This window comes from Biomphalaria glabrata, chromosome 6, assembly GCF_947242115.1.
Source record: "Biomphalaria glabrata chromosome 6, xgBioGlab47.1, whole genome shotgun sequence".
Lineage (NCBI taxonomy): Eukaryota > Metazoa > Mollusca > Gastropoda > Planorbidae > Biomphalaria > Biomphalaria glabrata.
The window spans coordinates 23,016,636-23,042,842 of NC_074716.1; the positions used below are offsets into that span (position 1 = coordinate 23,016,636).

At 36.4% G+C, this 26,207-nt stretch overlaps 1 protein-coding gene across 1 annotated transcript; it reads left to right on the forward strand.

Annotated features, from left to right (window-relative positions):
* The first annotated feature begins 509 nt into the window (after positions 1–509).
* Positions 510–26,003, forward strand: LOC106068987 (uncharacterized). The gene is made up of 6 exons (XM_056033154.1): positions 510–603; positions 11,388–11,668; positions 12,170–12,279; positions 12,969–13,176; positions 20,754–20,928; positions 21,664–26,003. The coding sequence occupies exons 2-6, from the start codon at positions 11,417–11,419 to the stop codon at positions 21,822–21,824; spliced, it is 906 nt and encodes a 301-aa protein (XP_055889129.1). The 5' UTR covers positions 510–603; positions 11,388–11,416; the 3' UTR covers positions 21,825–26,003.
* The last annotated feature ends 204 nt before the right edge of the window (positions 26,004–26,207 follow it).

A 26,207-nucleotide genomic window follows, 5' to 3' on the forward strand; every position in this document is an offset into this window, starting at 1 on the left:
ATTTGCTTCGATAGTAGAGGAACCAACCGTTTTTCGATTGGTACGTCTTTCAAGAGTTAAAGCCAATCATTTTTCACTGTCCATAGCTTTCTGGGTCACCATCTCTCCCCACACAGTGCGGTCTAGGACTTTACTCTTCCCGGTAGTCAACAATGATGTCTTCACGTTCAGTTTTAAAAGTCCACATATCGGAGGTGGGGACGGTCAGTTTTTTCTTGTCAATTGAGAGTTCTCCAGAGAGAACTGGATGAAGTATATCAAGACTTATTCAACATTTTCAAATAATTATCAACTGTAATGAATTGTCTGTTTATTTTTTAACAATTAGATATATAAGATCTATATCCACAAAATTGATTAGTTTCCTTTCAACACCCTACGAGATTTTTTTTTGACGTAGACATAGAAAAGCACTTTCACACAAAAATGTGTGAACCTCTGATAATAATCTCGCGTATGAATACACACATTTTCGTCATTGGCTACGCCCAAAGTTTTACCATACGAAGTCTCCATTCGTCGAGGAGAGTTCAAAGCTACAGGCTGTATTGTGTGTGCGCTATTGGATATTTTATTCTATTGAGACATTCCGTGATTCCGAAGGTAAGTGTCTAAATCTAGAGATCTATCTATGTTAATATTATACACATTAAAACAAGTCCCTTAGGCACCGTCACTTAATTGACATTTAGATCTAGAATGTTTAATTTTTTTTCTGGGAAAAGGCCTGATTATGATAAAATATCATAAAATATGGATCTAGATCTACATCTATATAGATCTATATAGAGTTCTAGATCTATAATTAAATAATTTTATAATGTCTATATTAGACTATATTATACTAGACCTAGAGGAGGCTCTTATAGTTTGAACACCCCATCGGATTCTCCTTTCTAAACGGGTCGCTTTTTTTTGTTTGTAATTCATTTGTTTTTATGTTTGGAGCTAAAATCGACGATTCGGGACTGCGCATGTCCAATTTTAGATAAGTTCCGATAATTTTGTTCCGTTTTTCCAAAGCAGATGGCAGTTATTTAGATTCTCGGTAACCATGTATGTTAAGCTGTTGTTTTAACCTCCCCCGGCAATTCATACCCATATAAGGGATGAAGGCTATATCATGAGCCTGTTTGATCGTAGGCTGATGGGCATATCAAAATAAGCTTCCAAACATCTTTAGAAAGACATTCCAATCACATTTATACCGTTAGCTGTTAAATAAAATTAAAAAAGGGGGTGTCCAAACAAATAATAATGAATTCAGCTCATTCTCCTTTTTGAACACAGCAAAATCGTATTAAGAAATATTATTGGGATTAATAAATCTATGATTTTTTCAATGAATAAACATGACCTAGATAGAGATATCTAGAATATATAACTTATGAATGAAAGAAAAAGTGTGGGCTGCTAATTTGAAGCCAGAGACCATGCCCACTGCATGTGATCACGCAAGATAAGCTGGCGGTAAGGAGAGGTATACACTCAGCGAGTAAAGTCACAAACTATCCAACAGGCAGTGGAGGGAAGGGGGAGAGAGTCATGAAAAGAATTATAAGCATCTATGGGAGGGAGGGGATGTTAAGGTGTCACAAAACGAACATCCAAATTATGAAAAGAAGAGGGTCCTTGGATGGGAGTTAAAAGAAAGACAGAGAAAATACAAGTAGCCTAGTAGAAAATATCATGTTTATTAATGTCTGTTTCTACACATAGATTATATAGGTATTTAAATAAATAAACTATACACGATATATATATATATATATATATATATATATATATATATATATATATATATATATATATATAGAGAGAGAGAGAGAGAGAGTATATGAGGAAATAGACTATAAATACATATTGCAAAATTGAATCTACTTCTTTTACTACAATCTAAATAATTTTTAAGTAACACCGATATAATTTATTAGCAATTACATAGTGGTGTTCAACACCGGTGCTCACTGTTCAACTAAAGGAGAAAGCCCAAAAACTGCGTTCAAAATAGGAGCATGAAGTGACCTAATTTATTTTAAAATAAAATCTTGACTATGGGTGGTAATACAAAGGAACACAGCTATTTTTATAGTCCTTTAGTTGCAGAATAAGAATCTGCTTTCAGTTTTTTTGTAAGTTAAACCTTCACCAAATAAAAAAATAAAATAAAAAATTGACCTAGTTCCCGAAAGTCGGTGTTCAGTTATAAGAATCTACCATAGATCTATATTATATATATGTATAATCACCAGTCTAGTCGTTTAATTAGCCTAATCATAATGGTTTATTTATTTATTAAATTAAGATCATTGAGTTAATGACACGCCATTATTTGTTAAGTGTGGTACTATCACTATGGCTGACTATGGCTATAGAATCATCTTTTTTGAAGTAACGTCTGTATTATATAAGATAAGATAAGATCTATCTACTAGAATATACGAAATTACTAAACTATAAATATGAATCTTTTTGTGAATGCACTAGTACCGCATTTATATTTATAAGACTTCAAAAGGCACTTACTATAATTTTAGATATGTAGCTCTTTATTCAGATAGATTTATCATAGATCTATTAGAGCTAAATATAGAGCTAGCTACTTTAGTGTAGATCTAGTACTATTGTATAAAGTACTTAGTACTAGACTATGCTAAATATTTCTTGGGGGCCCTGCCCTAAGGCTAAGCTGTAGTTTGTGTTGCCTATGTATAAGTCCGAACCTGGAAAGCTCTAATATGTAGATCTAGAATCTATTTTAGGTAGGCTACATGTCAGAATGGCTGGATTTTTTTTTGTCAAACCCAAACTTCTATATAGACAATAGTTTGTATAAGGGAACAGGACCACACATAGGCCTACATCGTGACACTTATAACACCCAATTTAATATGGCGAAATTCGTCGAAATATGTATAGATCTAAATCTAGATCTATAAGTTTATTTGTAGTAGATCTAGATAAAGATCTAAATCTATAAATAAATGTGATTATCTTGAAGCATTTTTTTTCAACTGTCACGCATTCCAATCTTTCCACTAAAGCCAATAAAGAAACGACACAAATTTTAAGATACCAATGCTCATAATCAAGACCAAGGGGGCAATTCTATGTGTGTTTCAAGTGTGTTACAGTTACGCCATGCTTGTCACGTGACATGTGTATGCAAACAAACTCTCGTAAACATCCTGTATGTACTGTGTAGAAGGTGATTGGGGGGGGGGGGGGGGGAGGCGGGACCCTCTTTTTTTTGTCCTTTTTTACTTTGTTAATTGTTTAAAAAACTAGTAAATAGTAGTTCATATTGTTGTTCATTTGTTATGAAATGGTTGGTTGGCAGTCCTCCACTGGTAGGCGTTTAGAATATATGGGTATATGTTCTATACTTGATTAGGCCCGCACGGCATGGCATACATTGTGCCGATGTGCCAAAAACCAATTAAAAAACAACAACTTATTAGGCCCAGCCCGAGTCGTTATAGTAGCTTCCAGAAAGTCATTTGAACTAATTGGATAGACATACATATTAAAGAGACATACATACAAAAGGTTCAATATAAACTGAAGCAGAAGTTTGTCAAAGTACGTTGTTGACATTTAGTGTTGCTGTAAGGGTTCAATTAAAACCATCGTATAGTCTACCTAAGTTTTTTTTTTTACTACAATTTTGTTTGAATAGAGCATGTTGCGTTCTCTTGTCATTCGCTTCTTTTTATCTATCTATCTACCTATCTATTTATCTATCATCTATCTATCTCACACTCATTCAACAATGAAACTATATATTTAAAACTATGATTTCAAGAATGTTTTCGTACCTGATTTGTATGACAATAAGAAGAATTGAGGTTTACAAACTAGTTGTTATGTTTCAAACTATTTGAGATATAGTAAGTCGTAGGTTGTTTTTTTTCTTATAATCTATATGTCAGCATTTATGAGTTCAGATAATGTTTTTTTTTCGTGTTCCATCATTAGCCCGGGCAGAGATGTTGAAACTCGTATATGCTCTATTGGCGTGGCCGGAGGAGGAGAGGCTCGGGGTTGTATGGGAAATTTTAATGTCTTCTGTCACTTGCCCCAGCGTAGCCGAGGGATTTTGAGGTTAAAAATCCCTTCTTCAATAATACAATAAAAAAAAAAAATAAAGCAAACTACTAATCCCCCCCCCCCCAAAAAAAATGTAGTCAAAGAGTTTTAAGTTTAAAATCCGTTGCAATCAAAAGAAAAGCAAAGTTAAAAGTGACTCAATTCTATAACAGTAGATAAAAAAGGGCTTTGAGTTTAACCCCTCCACACAAACATACTTTTTTTTTTCGATAAACTGATGGATAACTAGCAACCAAATTCTATAATAGTAGCCGCGGGAGGTCTAGATTTTAAAATCCCCTTTTCAATAGAAATGCAAGCAACAGTCACGACATTCCATGAGCGTATCCATAGAGGTTTGAGGTTAAATCTCTACAATTAAAAATAAAAAGAAGGGCAAAGCTACATCACTTATTCCATGAGCGTAGCCAAAAAAAAAATGTGGATTAACCTCTCCCCCACAGTCGCTGGGCTCCATTATAACGTGCAGTAAATAGCAGAATTGATATTGGACCTACAATATTTAACTACAAGAGTAGCAGATAATTCACTGTAGACATTGTAGAATATGCACTTTTTTAATGAACAAAAAAACATCCAAAACATCCAAAAGAATGAATGAACTAAATGAAATGAAAATAAAACAACGGGCCGTTTCAGTCGATTGCAGAACACACCCATGGTCAATATGACTTTCTAAGGAACTTAAAGGAACCTTAAATTAAATTTTACAACAAAATTTTGCTAGTTCTAATCTAGATTTATAGATCTAGATCAGTATTCTATAGAACCCCCCCCCCCACACACACAAATCCTAGAGTATAGGCTAGATCGTTAGTCACTTAGGCTAGCTATTATAACGCTAGGTCTAGCGTCTAGACTCACGGTCAAGGATTCTTTGAATTTGAAACAAAATCTGATGCTTAGATTTAGAGCAATTTTAAAAAAAACACGACATTTATTTATACATCTGGGCCTACGTTCAACTTAGTTTTTTGAAGTAACATCTTTCAAAGCTCAACAAATTTCGGAGGTGGGAGGATAAATTAAGTGGACCTATTAGATTCATATTTAGGATATATATATAGATAGATATATATATTAGATTCATATTTAGGATATATATATATATATATATATATATATTAGACTCATATTTAGGATATATATATATATATATATATATATATATATATATATATATATATATATATATATATATATATATATATAAGATTCATATTTAGGATATATATATATATATATATATATAAGATTCATATTTAGGATATATATATATATATATAAGATTCATATTTAGGATATATATATATATATATATATATATATATATATATATATATATATATATAAGATTCATATTTAGGATATATATATATATATATATATATATATATATATATATATATATATGTATTAGATTCATATTTAGGGTATATATATGGCTCCTTATTATCTCATGTCTCGGAAGACAATGGATGCGCTCAGTTGAGTCAATGGCTTTGGTTTCGTCTTGAGACTGGGCATAAATTCAAGCATAAATTGCGAGTTTTAGTCCCAAATTATATTTATAGGCCTACAATTTAAAAATATCAGATTGAGTAAAGGTTGGAAAATGGTGACTAGAAAAAAAATTGGGTTCAGAGCTCATCTCAGTGGTTACTATTATACTGAAAAATTTCTTATGAATTCTAAATTTTCCTAAACAAAGTCTTTCTTAAAATAATTATGATAAATTCATGTGCAATTACATAAACTCTGTCGCCATATTTGACTATTCTGTTTTAAAACGTCATGTTTTCGTCTGAAAAGGGGAGGGGACGATAGAGTGAAAAGGGTTAATCGAGTAAGGGTCCTCGCTTCTTTTTATAATTTCTGCTAATAATTGCATTGGCATTAAAGAATAGGGGATGGGGAGACTCGATATAAGAACTTTTTTATATAGCATATATAAATTATATTAGTCACTATTAGTGACATTAAAAAAAATTCTTAGCTAAAATACAAAAGAAAAAGTATTGGTTTGTCTATGGGCGGGGGGTGATAGCCTGTATCCCACCTGGTATAACCCTTTTTCATTTTATATTTACTTATGATAAAATTAGAGATTAGAGTGTGGTGCGACAAAATATACAAATAGGTTCAAATATAAATAAGTAGCTTATATTATATAGATAATTAACTTTTTTCCCCCCACAAACTATGATTTCTTCACAAAAATAGGACCGCCCCCCCCCCTTTTTCAAAGGGCTTAGGTTGGAAGGACAGTAGAATTAGATGTATTCGCCCCCCACCCCCTCATCGGCCAACAGGGGAACGACATAATATAAAGATCGGTTAAAATATCAATAAAAAGTTTTAATCATAAAGATAATTTAATTGATTCTGTTAGTAAGCTGTGATTTCTATAAATAAATTGGACCCCCCCTCGAAAGTTTATGGTGGGGGTAAGGCGGGATTGATGCCATCGCCCCCTCCCCACTACAACAATTTGGCCAACATACTAGAAGGAGAGGCGAAACAATCTAAAAATAGGTTGAAATATAAATAATTAGTATAAATTATTAGCATAAGTAATAAATTCGTATACAAATTGTGAGATTTCTTTACTGAAATTCGACCCCCACCCCTCCCGGATCCACTAGTGATATGCATACACTAATAGCAGTGAAATTTAATTTAATGTCATATTGCCTCGTAGATCTTTCCCTCCCACGAGACTCGTTCATGTTCTTTATTTCCCCTGCAAACAAAGAAGATCATTTCTTTGGCCTATGCACTTCAAAAATAAAAGAAATAAAAATTTTCGCCTGTAAGCTTTGAATTAAGAGACATTTTATGTGTTAACTTTGATCTAGATGAGATCTGCAAACAATGTTTTTAAAACTGAAATGGGGAGTAAGATAAAGTGGCTCTAACGATTTCATGAATTGAAATGAAGCAAAGAAAGATAACGAGTCACAGGTGTTTGCCAGCAGACGAACGTACGACTGCATAGATCACAAATAGGCCTACAAGCCTAACACACAATCCATCACTAGCCTAACACGCGGATATAAGTTCATGACTAGCCTAACATACAGATATAACTTCATGACTAGCCTAACTTGCAGATATAAGTTCATGACTAGCCTAACATACAGATATAACTTCATGACTAGCCTAACATACAGATATAACTTCATGACTAGCCTAACATACAGATATAACTTCATGACTAGCCTAACATACAGATATAACTTCATGACTAGCCTAACATACAGATATAACTTCATGACTAGCCTAACATACAGATATAACTTCATGACTAGCCTAACATACAGATATAACTTCATGACTAGCCTAACATACAGATATAACTTCATGACTAGCCTAACTTGCAGATATAACTTCATGACTAGCCTAACATACAGATATAACTTCATGACTAGCCTAACATACAGATATAACTTCATGACTAGCCTAACATACAGATATAACTTCATGACTAGCCTAACATACAGATATAACTTCATGACTAGCCTAACATACAGATATAACTTCATGACTAGCCTAACATACAGATATAACTTCATGACTAGCCTAACATACAGATATAAATTCATGACTAGCCTAACATACAGATATAAGTTCATGACTAGCCTAACATACAGATATAACTTCATGACTAGCCTAACATGCAGATATAACTTCATGACTAGCCTAACATACAGATATAACTTCATGACTAGCCTAACATACAGATATAACTTCATGACTAGCCTAACATACAGATATAACTTCATGACTAGCCTAACATACAGATATAACTTCATGACTAGCCTAACATACAGATATAACTTCATGACTAGCCTAACATACAGATATAACTTCATGACTAGCCTAACATACAGATATAACTTCATGACTAGCCTAACATACAGATATAACTTCATGACTAGCCTAACATACAGATATAACTTCATGACTAGCCTAACATACAGATATAACTTCATGACTAGCCTAACATACAGATATAACTTCATGACTAGCCTAACATACAGATATAACTTCATGACTAGCCTAACATACAGATATAACTTCATGACTAGCCTAACATACAGATATAACTTCATGACTAGCCTAACATACAGATATAACTTCATGACTAGCCTAACATACAGATATAACTTCATGACTAGCCTAACATACAGATATAACTTCATGACTAGCCTAACATACAGATATAACTTCATGACTAGCCTAACATGCAGATATAACTTCATGACTAGCCTAACATGCAGATATAACTTCATGACTAGCCTAACATACAGATATAACTTCATGACTAGCCTAACATACAGATATAACTTCATGACTAGCCTAACATACAGATATAACTTCATGACTAGCCTAACATACAGATATAACTTCATGACTAGCCTAACATACAGATATAACTTCATGACTAGCCTAACATACAGATATAACTTCATGACTAGCCTAACATACAGATATAACTTCATGACTAGCCTAACATACAGATATAACTTCATGACTAGCCTAACATACAGATATAAGTTCATGACTAGCCTAACATACAGATATAACTTCATGACTAGCCTAACATACAGATATAACTTCATGACTAGCCTAACATACAGATATAACTTCATGACTAGCCTAACATACAGATATAACTTCATGACTAGCCTAACATACAGATATAACTTCATGACTAGCCTAACATACAGATATAACTTCATGACTAGCCTAACATACAGATATAACTTCATGACTAGCCTAACATACAGATATAACTTCATGACTAGCCTAACATGCAGATATAACTTCATGACTAGCCTAACATACAGATATAACTTCATGACTAGCCTAACATACAGATATAACTTCATGACTAGCCTAACATACAGATATAACTTCATGACTAGCCTAACATACAGATATAACTTCATGACTAGCCTAACATACAGATATAACTTCATGACTAGCCTAACATACAGATATAACTTCATGACTAGCCTAACATACAGATATAACTTCATGACTAGCCTAACATACAGATATAACTTCATGACTAGCCTAACATGCAGATATAACTTCATGACTAGCCTAACATACAGATATAACTTCATGACTAGCCTAACATACAGATATAACTTCATGACTAGCCTAACATACAGATATAACTTCATGACTAGCCTAACATACAGATATAACTTCATGACTAGCCTAACATACAGATATAACTTCATGACTAGCCTAACATACAGATATAACTTCATGACTAGCCTAACATACAGATATAAGTTCATGACTAGCCTAACATACAGATATAACTTCATGACTAGCCTAACATACAGATATAACTTCATGACTAGCCTAACATACAGATATAACTTCATGACTAGCCTAACATACAGATATAACTTCATGACTAGCCTAACATACAGATATAACTTCATGACTAGCCTAACATACAGATATAACTTCATGACTAGCCTAACATACAGATATAACTTCATGACTAGCCTAACATACAGATATAACTTCATGACTAGCCTAACATGCAGATATAACTTCATGACTAGCCTAACATACAGATATAACTTCATGACTAGCCTAACATACAGATATAACTTCATGACTAGCCTAACATACAGATATAACTTCATGACTAGCCTAACATACAGATATAACTTCATGACTAGCCTAACATACAGATATAACTTCATGACTAGCCTAACATACAGATATAACTTCATGACTAGCCTAACATACAGATATAACTTCATGACTAGCCTAACATACAGATATAACTTCATGACTAGCCTAACTTGCAGATATAAGTTCATGACTAGTCTAACATGCAGATATAAGTTCGTGATTTGTCCAATCAGTTGGTTACATCTCAGAGAATCTGGGGGGGGGGGGGGGGGGGCATGCTATCTATGACAGAATGTATCCTAACTAGAGGGTAAACTCTTAGTCTAGATAGTTGAAAGCTGTAGAGGGATTCTGATATCGTTTAAGGTGTAAATAACGTTGTGTCAGTATATAGTGAGCTATAAGTAACAACAGCCCAGTGAGAAGTTCGGTTTTATGTGTCGACTATGTCAGGACCTTCACTTTACACGTCAGGACCCTCAATTAACACATTCAGGGCCTTCACTTTACACATGTCAGGACCTTCGCTTTACAGACATGCTTTGAATTTAATAATCGCTGACCATTTAGATCGTCTGATCTAATCTTATTCTAAAATGTAGGACTTAGTTCAGATTCATAGACTTTTATTCAGTTAACATAGGCCTACTGTTATGATCTTTTCTACCAGACCTTCTGTAATACTGCTCAACACATCTAGCTCAAGAACTAACAACAAGAGTTAAATAACTCAATACATCAACAGCCAATACAACATTATTGGCTACACTATCAATGCTTTGTTCTACTTAACCGAACAGCCGTACTAAACTCTACTAGTCTCTCTGTCTACGCCTGGACAGCTACCTTCTCGGGAACTCACATTGTACCGCACCATCCTTACTGCCTTGCTGTCCTGGACTGCGCTCCCTACACACTCTGTCTCTGGTCCACGAAGGCTTTCGATCACATGACCATAAAACGGGTCATATTTGCGTGTACTAGCAATACTGTCCCTTGATAAAATAGATTCAGAATCTAGATCCGTTCAAAGTCCATAGAGATGTTATAGAATTTATTTTGTTATCAAGAACTAATAAAGATCTTTTTTGTTTTCCCCTGCAATCGCTTGGAGATAAATTCACGTGGTGGCCTGCTAGTTAATTTTTCCAGTAGTTTGTGGAACACCTATTCAGGTCTGAACACAAGGGTATGGCAGAATACATTTTGGGAAACACTGCTATAGGGCTATAAAATAGCCATTATGATATAGTGTTTTAGATAAAAGATTTTAGAACTGAGCTAGCACTTGCAACTTTTAAACATTTATTTAAACATACTTAATACAGTAATTCTTTTAATTAGTTTATTTTTGTTTTGTTAGTTCAGATTAAGATGACACATATTCTGTTTAAGAGATACATTAATAAATTGCTAGCAAAATGCAAATTGTTTTTGTAATAAGCCAGAGCCTCTTGCACTTATATTTCATCACTTTCTTCTCTTCTGCACAATGGGATTTCTCATTCAAATATATTGAGGCATTCGTTTCTTATTGCCAATGAGCCTCTATATAGAGATTTGTAATAGTACTTATAAAAATTATTTTTTTTTTAATTTAATAAAAACAGGCTTGCTCGGTGTGATAAGTTACATTAGAATGGACCCCGTGGCTGTGCTTCGTGGGCATGACCCAGGGACCAGTGATAACTCATCGCCAGTGACAGCATTATCTGAGGAAGTTTCAGAGTTAATCCCAATCATGGAATCTGGTTATAGTTCTTCAGGAGCAAACAACCCAGATGTCTCTGAGTATTTAGATGAAGACCAAAGACATCAGACTCTGCTAATATCTATCAGAAACATAAATCAGCTTTCATACAATCAGCTGGAATCACAAAATGATGAATTGGTAATTTGAAATTTATTCTTTTTTCTTTCATACCAGTATTTTAAGCACCTTTATCTATCAGTTTTAGAACAATCATGATTTAATGGTTTATTGAGTTAGGTGCTGCTGCTTAGTTTGATTTATTTAATTTATTTCATTTAAAAAAAAAGGAAGATGGTTTACCCCTCCTCCATTCCCCATCCCCCCCAGCCTCCTAATTAATGACTTGATCAACTGTAAGGTAGTAAAACTTTTATAAATTTGCACTGTGATAAATTTGCTGCTCTAGAAATGTACATTGATTAAAACCTTCTGACTGTTGTGCTAAATTCATATAAAAACAAAAGAGTACAGAAAGAACTTTTACCCAAAAGCTCTAAGGACAATCCAGGTTTTTGTTTTTGTCCTGCAAAGAGTAATGATAAAATGTATAATTCTTCTTACTTTGATGATGTATTGGGAAAATCTATTTCACTTCACTATTTAATGATGATAATTAATTAATTATTATTTTTTTTACAGTTTTCAAACTTGGATTCAGGTTTGATAAGTACTGTGAGAGATGGAAATATCGAGTCTGCACAGAGAGATGAAAGTCAGATTCAAGCTATGTACAGCAGTCTATTAGAAATGTAGATAACATTTACTCATCTAATAACTTTTAGCATATATTTACCACCTTTACAAACTCAATTAAATATGAGTTTTATTTCTTTTTTTTCTGTAATAGAGAGTGTTTATAAGAGCACTGAGCCACTGAGCTTTTGAGTTACATGTTGTTTTTTTTTTTTGCAAGAGTTTTTGTTATTTCAGGTAGTTAGGAGTAAGCAAAGGAGTTAAGTCCAAATGCTGACCATGTATAGAGTTCTTACCAATGACTCTTTCATGAGTTCTTCTTAATTGCCCTGTGAATGTTTTTTGTTGTTTTTCAATCTAGGTTGTTTCCCTTGTGATATTTGCTACCTGCCAATACACCAAATGTTTTGAAGTAACTTCAAAAAAGTCATTTATCAGCTGCTGAAACTGTCTCTAATTCTCAAGCCATATAGTACAATGGAGTGTCAATTGGTGCTTGTCTTGTATCTTACTGAGTTCAGCCTTTTTTCTTAAGGATCTTTGTCATGCAAAGCTGAATGGTGGGTTGTCTCAGGGTTGCAAAGATGTTGCCTTATATCAACCTAATATTCCCAGGGTCAAGTCTCCACTATTTATAAGTATGTTGCCTACATTTTGAAATATTTTTGTTTTTATTAATTTGGTTGATCCTGTTACATTGAAAAAAAAAACTTCTAGGTAACTCATTACTTTTCTATTCTGTTAGCAGCCTTGCTGCACATGATGATGCATTAATGGAACCAGTAATTCAACAGGATGAGGAAAGTTTGCCCCTTGATACTAATGTACCTGATCTAACAGATGTTCCTGTTCAAGAATTATTTCAAAGTTCAAGAGATATAACAGTTGAGCCTCAAAGTTCAAGAGCTATAACAGTTGAGCCTCAAAGTTCAAGAGATATAACAGATGAGCCGGTAGTTTTTAATTATTTTTTTTGTGGGCATAAAAATAAACTACTAAAAAATTGATAAAAAATATTGATAATGAATAAATTTTGCATTGAGGTTTATAACAAACAAATATTCTAATATAACTTAAAGACACTTCAGAAGAATAAAAAGTAAAGTAGCTATAATATATAGAAAACTGATCCATAACTTACAAATAGAAAAACAAAACCTAATAAAAGACACAAGGATAAAGGCACATTTCTTATTCCATATACTAGAACTTAACTATATAAAATTTAGCTCTTGTGGTATGAAGGGAGAGTAACCCTTGAAGTATTATGGGCACGACAGGGCCTAAAGTGTGCTGAAACTAAAAAAACTCACTAACTCAAACCCTTCTTCCCTAGTGCCATTAGAGAATGAAATGGGCTGCCTGAATCAGCCTGGAAAACCAAAAACTTAGGAGAGTTTAAGTCATTGATTAACTTGCATTATTAGATTGACACGTAATTATCTTCTTATTTGTAGTGATATCTGTAATATATAAGAAGAAAAGTCACTTAAAAAAAATTGTTTAAAAAATGGTTCATGGGTCTACATCACGACCTATATGTTTCTTTGGCCAACGGTTAATGAGCGGGGTGTCATGTGGCCAGCACAATGAACAATTGCCTTCACTGTCCCCAACTAAAGTCAGGTACCCATTAGAAAGTTGGGTGGACTCATGGGCGCCCTAAAAATCCCAAAATTCAAAATCCCAGTTTTAACCAAGATTCGAACACAGGGCTCCAGCTTCATAAGCCAATCGATTAACCCCTCTCCTCTAAAATTAGAGGCTACATGTTCTAAAAGCTAAAATAATTATAATAAATACAACTTTCCCACCCAATTTATGTTGGACCCACTTATATGTTACTAGTTTGAGACTTTGGTATGTGTAGAAATACATTATAGATCTTTCACAGAGCTTATATCAACTCACTCTGTCTGTCAGTCTGGTACAAATTGTGTACACAGTATTTCTACTTCCCACTCTTAGATTTAGTGGAAACATTGTGCAATCATTAGTGCCCCAAACAAATCATGAATCAATTGAAAAATTAACTAATTATTTTATCAATAAATCAAAATTAATTATTTAAATTACTTTAGTTCTATAGAGACTGTAATAAGGAAAGATAAGCCTTGTGTAGAGAATTATACCATTGAGCATAATTCAATTGAAAAATTAACTAATTATTTTATCGATAAATCAAAATTATTTATTTTAGTTCTATAGACAGTACTAAGGAAAGATAAGCCTTTTGTAGAAAATTATACCGTTGCTTAAAAATTATAATCTAAAAATAGGTAACTATAAAACCTTGTATTCCCATAAGCACTTGGCTGTCTCAGCTTGAGGAGAATTAAGCCCTTGAGTTTGAATTCAAGTTGAACACATTTGTTAATGTAAAAAAAAAAAAAGCTCTGAAACCCTTTTACAGATCCCTCTCCGCACAAGTGATTGGACCATAGCACATTACGTCCCGAGACATGACGTTAAACTGCGCTCCTCTTTCCTTAGCACTTTTGGAGCTCAAAAGTGCCCTACTTCTTTTCTATCATTGTGTCTGCCTCCTCTTTTCCTAAGTCTGCCTTCATTGATCATCACACTGTCTCCTTAACTTTAAATTCTCACTACGTCCTAGACCAGTCCGTTTGCCGTGGACTGCGACGGGTAAGGGGGGATAAAGAGATCCTGGTGTTTGAGTGGTGGCTATCTGAGGATAAACCACAACAACACAATACTTTGGCTCCAAGTTCCCCTAGACCTGAGACCCAGATGGCCCGCTCTGGGTCAACCGGCTGGTCATGCCGAGCTACCAGCATAGGTCGTCGACCTATGCTGGAGGGCGGTGGCTGGAGGGTCAATCAGGGAGCTGCTGTATCGGACACATGTCCGATGTAGCAGCTGACTGAGTATAGCACCTGTGTAGCCCTGGCGGGCTCATTCTGGACATCCGAATGGCCCGTCCCCTTTTTGGACTCGATGGCGGGTGGGGAGCACAGGTGCCGAATTAACCAAAATATATATGGACAAAAAAACACACACAAAACTACTTGCCCCAGACCTATGTCTGGGCAAGAAACGTCGAATTGACGATAAAAAAGAGGAGGTCCCAAAAAGCTGTGCCACCTGGCCATCATTTCTGGTGGTTTGATGCACAGAGGAGGGAAAAAGCCTGACAAAGTTGAGCCCTTTTATTATCTATAAGGGACTCAAGTCAGTAGTGGGAGAGCCCAAGAGTGTGTCTAAGCTACACAAAACAATGGAACTCCTTGTAGAAGTAGACAGCAAGACACACTCTGATGGGCTTTTAAGATGCAGAAGACTCTGTGATCTCCAAGTGGAAGTCATGCCACACAAGAGTCTGAACACCAGCAGAGGTGTAATCAGCTCTAGGGACCTACTGGAATGTTCCGAGAAGGAAATAGTGGAGGGCATTGAAGGAGTCACCCATGCCCGGCGCATTACCAGGCGCAGGGAGGGTGAGGAGGTCAAAACCGCCACTATTATCCTCACATTCGGAACTAGGACACCGCCAGAGTATGTGAAGGCAGGATACCTACGAGTTCCAGTGAGGCCCTACATACCTAACCCCATGAGGTGCTTCAAGTGCCAGGGTTATGGACACGGCGCGGCAGTCTGCAAGAGGAACACTGTGTGTGCCAGATGTGCTGGAGAGGGTCATGAGGACAAGGGCTGCACAGCCCAGTTCAAATGCCCAAACTGTCAAGCTGTCCACTCAGCCTACTCCAAGGATTGCCCTGTGTGGAAACAGGAGGTTGCCGTGCAGGAGTACAAGGCAAGAAACGGATGTACCTTTAGCCAGGCGAAATCGGCTGTACTGGCCCTACCCAAGGGCCAATTCGGCTTGACAAAGACCTACGCCCAGGCTGTTGCTAAGAAAGGAAGATCCATAGCCACACAGACGGACACATTGACCCCACCACCCCCTCCTCCTCCCCCAACTCAGAAGAAAACACCACCAAATAACACACCTCTGAAGAAACAAGAAAGCCCTGTTGTCATGCTAAAGAACAGGTTCTCTGTGCTCGCTGATGAGAGCATGGAGACTGAGCAGCATGTCAAAACCAATACTCCGGGAGAACCCGGAGACATCATGTCTGACACAGGTTCTCCTCAGAGAACCCAGCCAGACACCCCAACCTCTACCAAGTTAGAGGTTGACCAACTCCCTAAGGGGAGAAATCAAAGCGGAGAGGATGCCCGAGGTGAGAGAGGAGGAAATAACCTCCGCTCTAACCAGAGGGATCTCCCCTCTCCAGAGAGAAAGACTTCCCCCAAAAGGGGGTTGTCCTCCTCTCCATCCAAACCCAAGAATAAAAATACCAAGGTCACTGGAATAAAGGGAAACCCCTCCGGGGGCCTCCCAAGGCCAAATAGCTCCAAGTAGGTCATCTAGAATAAGCCATGGATTCCAGAATTGTACAGTGGAATTGTAGAGGCCTCAAGGCCAATTACGAGGAAATGCAGCTACTGATGGACTCTGAAACTCCTGTAGCTGTCTGCTTACAGGAAACATTTCTGAAAGATTGCATCAGCTTCCGAAGCTACCGTGCTTACACCAAGAATGTTGAGGATGCAGAGAGAGCATCAGGTGGAGTCTGTATCCTTGTGAAGGATAGCATCCCCCATGAGAGGGTAGAACTACAGACCACACTACAGGCCGTAGCAGCTAGGATAACCCTTCACAAGGTTATCACTTGCTGCAGCCTGTATCTACCACCAGGCGCTCCATTAAACCGAACAGACATGGAGGACCTATTGAAACAACTCCCCCGGCCTTATTTAATCCTTGGGGATTTCAATGCCCATAACACCATGTGGGGATCCAACAATACCGACACAAGAGGTCGTATGCTGGAGGATATCTTCCTCCAACATGATTTATGCATACTTAATGATGTATCACCGACCTACTTGCACCCAGGAACTGGATCATTCACATGCATTGACCTCACCGTATGCGTCCCCGGACTTCTGGACGATTTTAAATGGTCAGTTAGCAATGATCTACGGGGAAGTGATCACTTCCCAATCATCATTACTAACAATCTCCCTTCATTGGGACGACCTCAGCGGTGGAAACTGAATAAGGCCGATTGGGAACAATTCCAAAAAAGATGCTCTGAGGATATCACAGAAAATATCCTCCATGAACAGAACCCAGCTGATACCTTTGCTAGCAAGCTACTAAGTATAGCCAGGAAAGTTGTACCCCTAACCTCTGCAAATCCAAAACGGCCTAGCAAACCATGGTTTGATACAGCTTGCAAAAGTGCTATTGGTGATAGGAAAAAACGACTGGCTGCATTTATAAAGAATCCTTCCCAGGAAAACCTAAAGCTATTCAGGATAGCTAGAGCAAAGGCTAGACAAACCATACGGTCAGCCAAAAGGAATTCCTGGAGAAGTTTTGTCGGCAGTCTGGATGCCAAAACTTCTGCTAGAGCGGTTTGGAAGGCAGTAAGGCGAATCAAAGGGAAAGAATCAAATGCAATAGGGCATTTGAAAAACCAAGGACGAACTGTCACGTCCCCCAGAGAAATAGCTGACTGCCTTGCATCCTCAATAGCAGAAAAATCATCCACTGCACACTACACGCCAGAGTTCCAAAAAGTCAAAACCAGGGAGGAAAGACACCCCATTGATTTCAGGTCAGAGAACAATGAAGACTACAACAAACCGTTCTCGCTTGAGGAACTGAGGGAATCGCTGGACAAGTCACATGACACAGCGCCTGGAGAAGACGAAATCCATTACCAGTTCCTCAAGCACCTTCCCGAACCCTCATTGGCAGTCCTGCTAGGGGTCTATAACTGTGTGTGGCAAACAGGCGCTTTCCCAAACAGCTGGAGGAAAGCCACAGTTATACCGATACCTAAACCGGGAAGAGACGGCTCTGACCCAGCTAACTATCGACCAATAGCACTAACAAGCTGCATCTGCAAAACCATGGAAAGAATGATTAACAGTAGGCTGGTTTGGTACCTGGAAAGGAATAAAGTGATCTCAAACTACCAGTGCGGATTCCGGCAGGGGCGGACAACAACTGACCACCTGGTAAGGCTGGAAGCTTATATTAGAAATGCATTACTCAGAAGAGAACATCTAGTAGCTGTATTCTTCGATATAGAAAAGGCCTATGACACAACCTGGAAACATGGCATTCTACGTGACCTGGCGCTTATGGGGCTTAAGGGACACCTCCCCCGTTTTGTGGAGGAATTTCTGAAAGATCGAAAATTTCAGGTTCGAATGGGCAACTCCGCTTCTGACACTTATGACCAGGAAATGGGTGTACCCCAGGGCAGCATTCTGTCAGTCACCCTGTTCAACATTAAAATAAATAGCATCATAAATGCGCTGTCCCATGGCATAGAGTGCTCTTTGTATGTTGATGACTTTGTCATTCTTACTTATGGGAAAAACATGAACACCTTAGAAAGAAAATTACAGTTATGTTTAAACAAAATTCAGGGTTGGGCAAACTATAATGGTTTCAAATTCTCAGACTCCAAAACAGTTAGTATGCATTTTTGTAATCTAAGGGGACTCCACCCAGACCCTGAACTATTTATACACAAAAAGAAGATCCCTGTCGTGAAAACTACAAAATTTTTAGGCCTCACCTTAGATTCCAAATTTAATTTTCTCCCCCACATTAAGGAACTTAAGAAGAAATGCCAAAAGTCATTAAACATACTAAGAGTACTCAGCCATACGGACTGGGGAGCTGACAGAGATACCTTGCTGCTGCTCTATCGGAGTCTAATTCGATCCAAGCTAGACTACGGATCCATAATATATGGAGCAGCAAGGAAGTCGTACCTAAAAATACTGGAACCAATACAAAATGCTGCCCTGCGTCTCTGTCTCGGCGCGTTTCGTACATCACCTATCCCAAGTCTCCATGTGGAGGCTGGAGAACTCCCCATGGATATAAGAATGAAAAAGCTTGCAATGCAGTATATAGTCAAGCTAAAATCCAACCCCACGAACCCTGCTTTTGACTCCATATTTAACCCCACAGAGGTAGAATTATACAATCGAAGGCCTAACGTCATACAGCCGTTGGGCCTTCGAATGAGAGAACCCATCCAAAATTTAACCCCACCCATTGACCAAATCTCTAAAATAGAAACCCCTCAGAACCCTCCCTGGCTAATGAATAAACCCAAATTAAATTTATCCCTCCTCAATTTCAAAAAAGAAAATACAGACCCAAGCATACTACAAGTCCACTTTAGGGAACTGCAGGAGAGCTACGGAGATTGTGGCACCATCTACACAGACGGATCCAAAATGGAGGGAAAGGTCGCGTGTGCCTGCTCCTTTCGGAACAAAACAATCTCCCGTAGACTCCCCGATGGCTGCTCCATCTTTACGGCCGAATTGCACGCAATATTGCTTGCACTTATGGCCGTAAAAGCATCAGAAAGGAGTAAATTTATAATCTGCTCCGACTCCAAATCTGCATTGCAAGCTTTGGGGCGGATGAAGACTGACATCCCATTGGTACATAAGAGCCTGAAGCTGTTGGACCAAATAGCAGCCGACCGTAGGGATGTCACCTTCATCTGGGTCCCCTCCCATGTTGGCATTGAGGGAAACGAAGCCGCAGACAGAGAAGCAAAGAGAGCCCTAAATCATGCGGTGTCAGGAACCCAAATTCCCTACTCGGACCTGAGACAAAGTATTGCCTCTGCCACCTATCGAGAGTGGCAGAACCGATGGGAGGCTGAGACTCACAGTAAACTCAGGCAGATTGTGGCGGATGTCAGGTGGCGGCCCACATCTAAGGGTCTGACAAGGCGTGGTAGCACGACCATGTCCAGACTTAGGATTGGCCACACCTACATCATGCACTCTTTTGTACTGAAGAGAGAGGAGCCCCCACTTTGCGAGTACTGTGACTCTCGCCTCACCGTGGAACATATCCTCGTTGATTGCCCCAGATACCAGGATGTCAGGGCGAAATATTTTAGAGCCACTAATCTAAAAACACTATTTAATAATGTCGACCCTGGGAAGGTACTGGGCTTTATTCGGGAAATGGGGCTATCTACGAAGATCTGATTTCTGAATTTGTGAACATGCACTATTTACATTAGATTTTTACCAAATATTTAAATTTTTACTACCTTTACTATTTTAACTGTGAATAGACCTTGATTTTAATTATATGACTGTATAGAATCTGGCCCTTGTTGTTTAGAGAGAGTGTAGTCCTTAAGGAACTGCAGGCACGACATGGCCTAAATTGTGCCGATGTGCCTCAAATCAAAAATCAAAAAAATCAAACCATAGCACATTGAGCTTGCTAAAAAAGCAAGAAATTTAACTAAACAAAATCAATTTGTAAAAATATTTCCGATTACACAGATTTATTATAGTTAATTTAGATGCATTAGAAATAAATTGCATGATTTGATTCCAAAGAATTGATACCATTCCAAACTAATTATAAACTTTGTTCTTAAAAACAAAAATATTTTTTATATTTTATTATTTATGTCTTTTTTAAACTTTTCAGCCTACTATGGAGTCAGGAAGAATTATGCAAGAAACTAATAACACAGAAGATGATCACGATGTGCACTCCTGTGCTAAAGATGTTAGAGTTGCCTTCTACTTTGTGCAAGGAGTAAATATCAATGATCCACAAAGAGTTGGTGACCTTAATCTGCTACACCGTCTACACAGATTAGGTAAACGAATAATAAAGTTTTGTGTTTATCTTGACCAAGCCATTTGGTCTGTTTTATAATTACAGCTGAACCTAGAGACACCTAGAGTTCAAGAGAAACCAGTGTAGTTTCTATAGAGCTTAATTATGTAGAAAGCTGTTACTAACCACAATGAATTGCTTTTTGAATGGTCATTTTTGAAAATGTGTTGATGTTAATGTTTTAATAAAGTTTTCTGGCAAAGCTTTCCTTTAAGCATACTCTGGTCTGGTTTTAAATATTTGGAGGCCCCTACACATTTTCAAAAGCCTTAAAAAATCCACTTATAAATAAAAAATACTAATAGGAAAAAGCATACCGTATTATAAAATAATAAAAAAAAATACTTGTAAATTAAATTTAATTTTCCTTCTTAAAAAAAAAAATTATTAGTAAACTTCATTAGTTACTAAGACAAAAGTAATTGCTCTCTAAGATAAAGGAGCTATTGTCTTTTTTTTTAAATGTTTGTTTTTCTTGTTTTATTATTTAAACTTTTGTTTCAAACATACAAGATTTTAGGTATTTACTTCTTTGACTAGGAATAAAGATTCAACTGAACAAGGTTTAGCTCTAGATTTCTTATAATGTTGAGAAAAAAAACTATCTAGATCTTTAGGCATGATTTGGAAAATAATGTATTTTATTTTATTGTATTTCTTTTTAAAATTTTGATTTGACTTGCTTAAAAGTACTGAATGTTTTTTATTTTGACAGGCAGACTTCCTCTTGTTGATTGTATCTACTGTTTAGTGCAGAGAGTTGCTGTTCAGAACTTGCCTTGTGGATGCTGTTGTAGCTGTTTACTATGTGCTCATAGAAGGATGTTTTGTGCTCAGTGTCAGAGTCGAATTCAAGACAGCAGACCTCTAGATTGAGACCTATAGCATTGTATATGTACGTGAAAGCTTCTATGAATATGACAATTGAATATGATAAGATGTTTGGTATACTTTGGTATACTTTATGATATGAAGATAGTAATAATTGATACGTAAACTAATCACCCATACTATGATGACAACTTGATAATTTTTACTTGCCTGCGATAAGGCAGCTGTCATTGCTTTGGATGAAACAATTTTGTGTGGCTTAAACTTAAAAATGTTAAACATTAATGACATACAACTTCTCGGCATGCCTGCGATAAGGCTTGATTGTGAAATATTACCAGTGCTTTCAAACCTCATTTTAATTTTTGGTAAGCATTCTAAGCTAACAGTTCTCCCTTGTAAATTATGTCAGAGTGATAAAGGCATCTTCATATAATGAGGTTTGATTGTATTGTGTGTACCAGTGTGCCTGCTGTAAGGTAACTCTCAAGTTTTGTGAGAGTTGTTGAAATAAGGAAAAAATTGTGTAGTTAAGTCATTCTATTGTTTTAACATTAATGCCCCAATTGTTTTCATTGTCTAAATGATCAATAAAAATTTTATTGATCTATAATTTAAGATAATTATTATGGCCCATAATGGCATTTGTTGGATGTAAAAGAAAAAACTTTGAGTTTGGCTTGTAGTAGGTTGGCTCACAATGAGTTTGGCCTGGAATCATCAAATATTCTACATGATTCAAAAAGGATTTTTGCCATTTTAAGTTTTTTGCTGGCTTTGTGCCCTCCTTCCTCTAACTTTAAAAAATTTTTAATTGTGACTGTGCATCTGCACACTATCATTTTTTCATTCTGTGCATTTGTCTAATCTCTGATTATCTCAGTTTGAAGATAGTATGACTGAACTCTGAAATAGTCAAACAATTTTCATACAACCCCATCTAGTCTTGAAATAACAAACTACTAAATTGTGAGCTTTTGTCACTTATACATTCCACTGGAACTCCATGACATTCCAAAATAACTTTCAATGCTCTGGTTACTGTTCCATATGTTGTATGTTTCCATTGTCATTGGAAAAGTTGTCCACCACCACCATGTTCACAGTTCAAAGATTTCCAAACCCACTCTATGCCATAGAGACGGAGACTGTAGATTAGAATTAAGTGACTCTCTTGGTTTTCTTTCCTGGTAAACTTGACAAATGCCACAGTTGTTGACCATACTTGAAATATTGTCATTCATTCTCGGCCAGAAAAATGACTCATGGGCTCTGTGTTTACAGTTTTCAATGCCCAAATGCCTTTGATGTCAACATAATGGGCCTTAATTTCCCTGGAATCAGCACTCTGCAGCTTTTGAAAACCATTCCATTCACAATAGTCAGCTCATCTCGCACATTCCAAAAATTCCAATAAATTCCTTGGGGCATTCAGCTTTTTCTTTAGGCCACCCCTGTGTAATTACGGCCATCAAAGATTGTAACACATCATCTGGAGTACACATTTCTGTAATCATATTAAATGTATCCTTTGACACTGACATAAAGCTTTGAATACCATCCACATGATCTGCTAACTCTTTATCCACTGGAGCGCAAGGAGCATTCCCACAAGCTCTTGACAATATATCTTCAGTCCATAGCTCTTTAACTGGAACGTAAACACCATTCATGTCAAGTTTTTAAAGACATAACCTAAACCTTGTAACTCTTGGCGGACAATGACATAAAGCTTTCGTAAAGATGTTCCCCAAGGGTTAATGGCTTGTCTCTTCTAGTACATCCGTACTCAACCTTGTGAAATGTTTCAACCCAAATGCTGAGAGTCTCTTTTTTCTATCTGGCATATTTTTTCTCTGCTTTATTCATAGATCTAGATGCAAAGCTTATAGGACACCATCTGTCTCCATGGTTTTGAAGCAGTACAGCTCCCAACCCTGATTTAGATGCATGTCTGTAACTTCAGCGCTTTATTAGGATCGTAAAATTTCAAACCTTGACAACTCCATCCAAATACACCACAGTGATGTTTTACTAATAGTTTATTCTTTATGTTACTAGTCTTCACTATTTCCTCTCAATGAATCCAAATCTTTCACAATTTAAGCCTATTACTGGCTGTACTTCATTTTTATCAGCAATAAATCTACACAACATTTTCCTTTTGTTCACTGTGACAGGTATCTCACACTAACCAGTTAATGGGATATGGTCTTGTGGAAACAAATCTCACTTTGGTTGGCTTATATTTTATGTTTCTCTCCTGGACATCTCTCCTACTTATTACATTCACCCCCTGCCTGAATTGAGCTCAAATAAACTTGTCACATAAAATAATGGAGACAATCCATTCCTCGTCAGTAGACATAATATTGTGTGTGGCACTGTGTTCAATCTAAGTTAGATTTAGAATCTGGGCCCTATTCTTATACAAGAATCGTAGATCTAATGATCTAATCTAGTTAAGACTTCATTGTTTAGATATTGGACTTTTCTTGAATACTAGATTTAGATCTCTAACCTATATTGTATTAAAATTCCAAAATGCGAAAAAGTTAAATGCACTTTGCCAGACTGTGGCTTGTGTCCTATACTCACAGCTATGCCAGTAACCCAACAAATTCATACAGTATTTAATTACAGCTAAGAAGGCAATAAAAACAAAGTCTCTTGAGCATCTCAAAGGCTGTTTGCCAAAATCTAAAAGCTTCATCTCAATTGCAAAGATTTTGCAACCTTTTCTAACAAAAGTATCAATCAGATACTGGTTGCTCATTAATGCTTTATGGCTCAAGACGCCTTTAGCATGCTTCAGTCATTTTAGCAAAGATTTATGACACCAGAATGTACTTCTGTTACAGCACTGCTTAGAGTAGATTTGACAGACACACTTCACTTCTAAATTAAAACTTAAGCCAGTGCTGGGATGTTTTAAATTTCTATATGGAAAGCAGAAAGTTTCTGCTAACAACAGTTCTCAAACTCGTCTAAAAATCTCCTTGAAAAATTCTATTGTCCAGAGTTTAAAATGGCAAAAGCCTTAATACCCTTTGCAAGATTTTGATAGCTCTTTAACTTATTTATATGCCCCTTTGAGCATCTGGGTTCTGCTTGGTCGTATCAGTGCAGATGTCTGTGACATTAAATCTGAATTTACGCAATGGCACAATTCCATTCCAATTCTACAGTGTCACCTCTGATAGACTGAATACTTTCTTTAGCCAGCTTGTGAACACTGAATTTTTTTCAACTCTGGTCAGCGATGACAGGAATTTTGTTGACAATACGAGTATGGTTTTGTTATTTAATTTAATTATTAAACCTAAATTACACCAACTTTGACTATTGTTATATAATATTTTGGCGCAAATTTTATGTCCTGGAGTTTTAAAATTTCTCCTGGAAAACTCCTGGAATCTTATATAGACATTGGTGCAGAAACCCTGTTTCTCATCTGCTCCTATTGCAGTCATATATAAAACAAACCTTTGTTTAAATCTTTGCCACTCTTCAGCCGGGTTCGTGGCTCATTAGGAGGGGGTATTCTTTCCATTTTACAATGCTGTCACAATGTAAAGATCACAACAAGGTGAAATAAGCACAAAAATAACGCCCAGACAGTAATCTTTAATGCCATCTTGAGCTAGACTCATCGCTTCTACACATTATTTGTGCATTATTTACATATCAGCACAAATGCAATTTCTTGAGTAAGATATTAATAGTGAATGTTGCTCCTCTTACCTGATACACTGGTAAGAAATTCTTTATATCCCCGCTATCCTGTCTACAGAAACCTTGGTTTAGCTGTTTATGATGGTAATGCCCATCATCAGTATTTGAAAGACAAATGAAAACATTCCTTTAAAATAATCATTGTAGTAAATAGCAGAGGTGGACAAGTATCTTATCAGACAGTTTGACAATTCTTATTTACGCTACATTTGCCAGTTGTGTTTTGACATTTGCTCACACTTTTGAAATAGTGATTTTTTAAAAAATGTATGGCTTTATGATTTTATTGCATTTTTTTTTATTCTTAATTCTTTTTGTAAATCTTTTTAAAAATATTTCCTCTTTCCATAAAGGTTGTAATGTGTGTAAATAATGTATTGTTGAGAGTTACTCATATCATATGAGCTAACTTACAGTTTTTATTTTTGCATATAGGTATATATGTATTGAATAGTTATAATTTAAAGTAACCGAAATAAAATTGAGAACTAAACAACCATATCTTTTTTCTAATGATTGTTTCCCTTTATTTTCCTTGCTAATCTACATCATTTCTAATTAAAAACATGGCCTACTAGTGACCTCTTCCATTTTGTTGACGTTGTTCAAAATGTCAAACCACACTACACAAAGGGACGTAACTCATATGATTATGTCTCATTGTTATTTATCTTTCTCTTAACCACGTAAAAC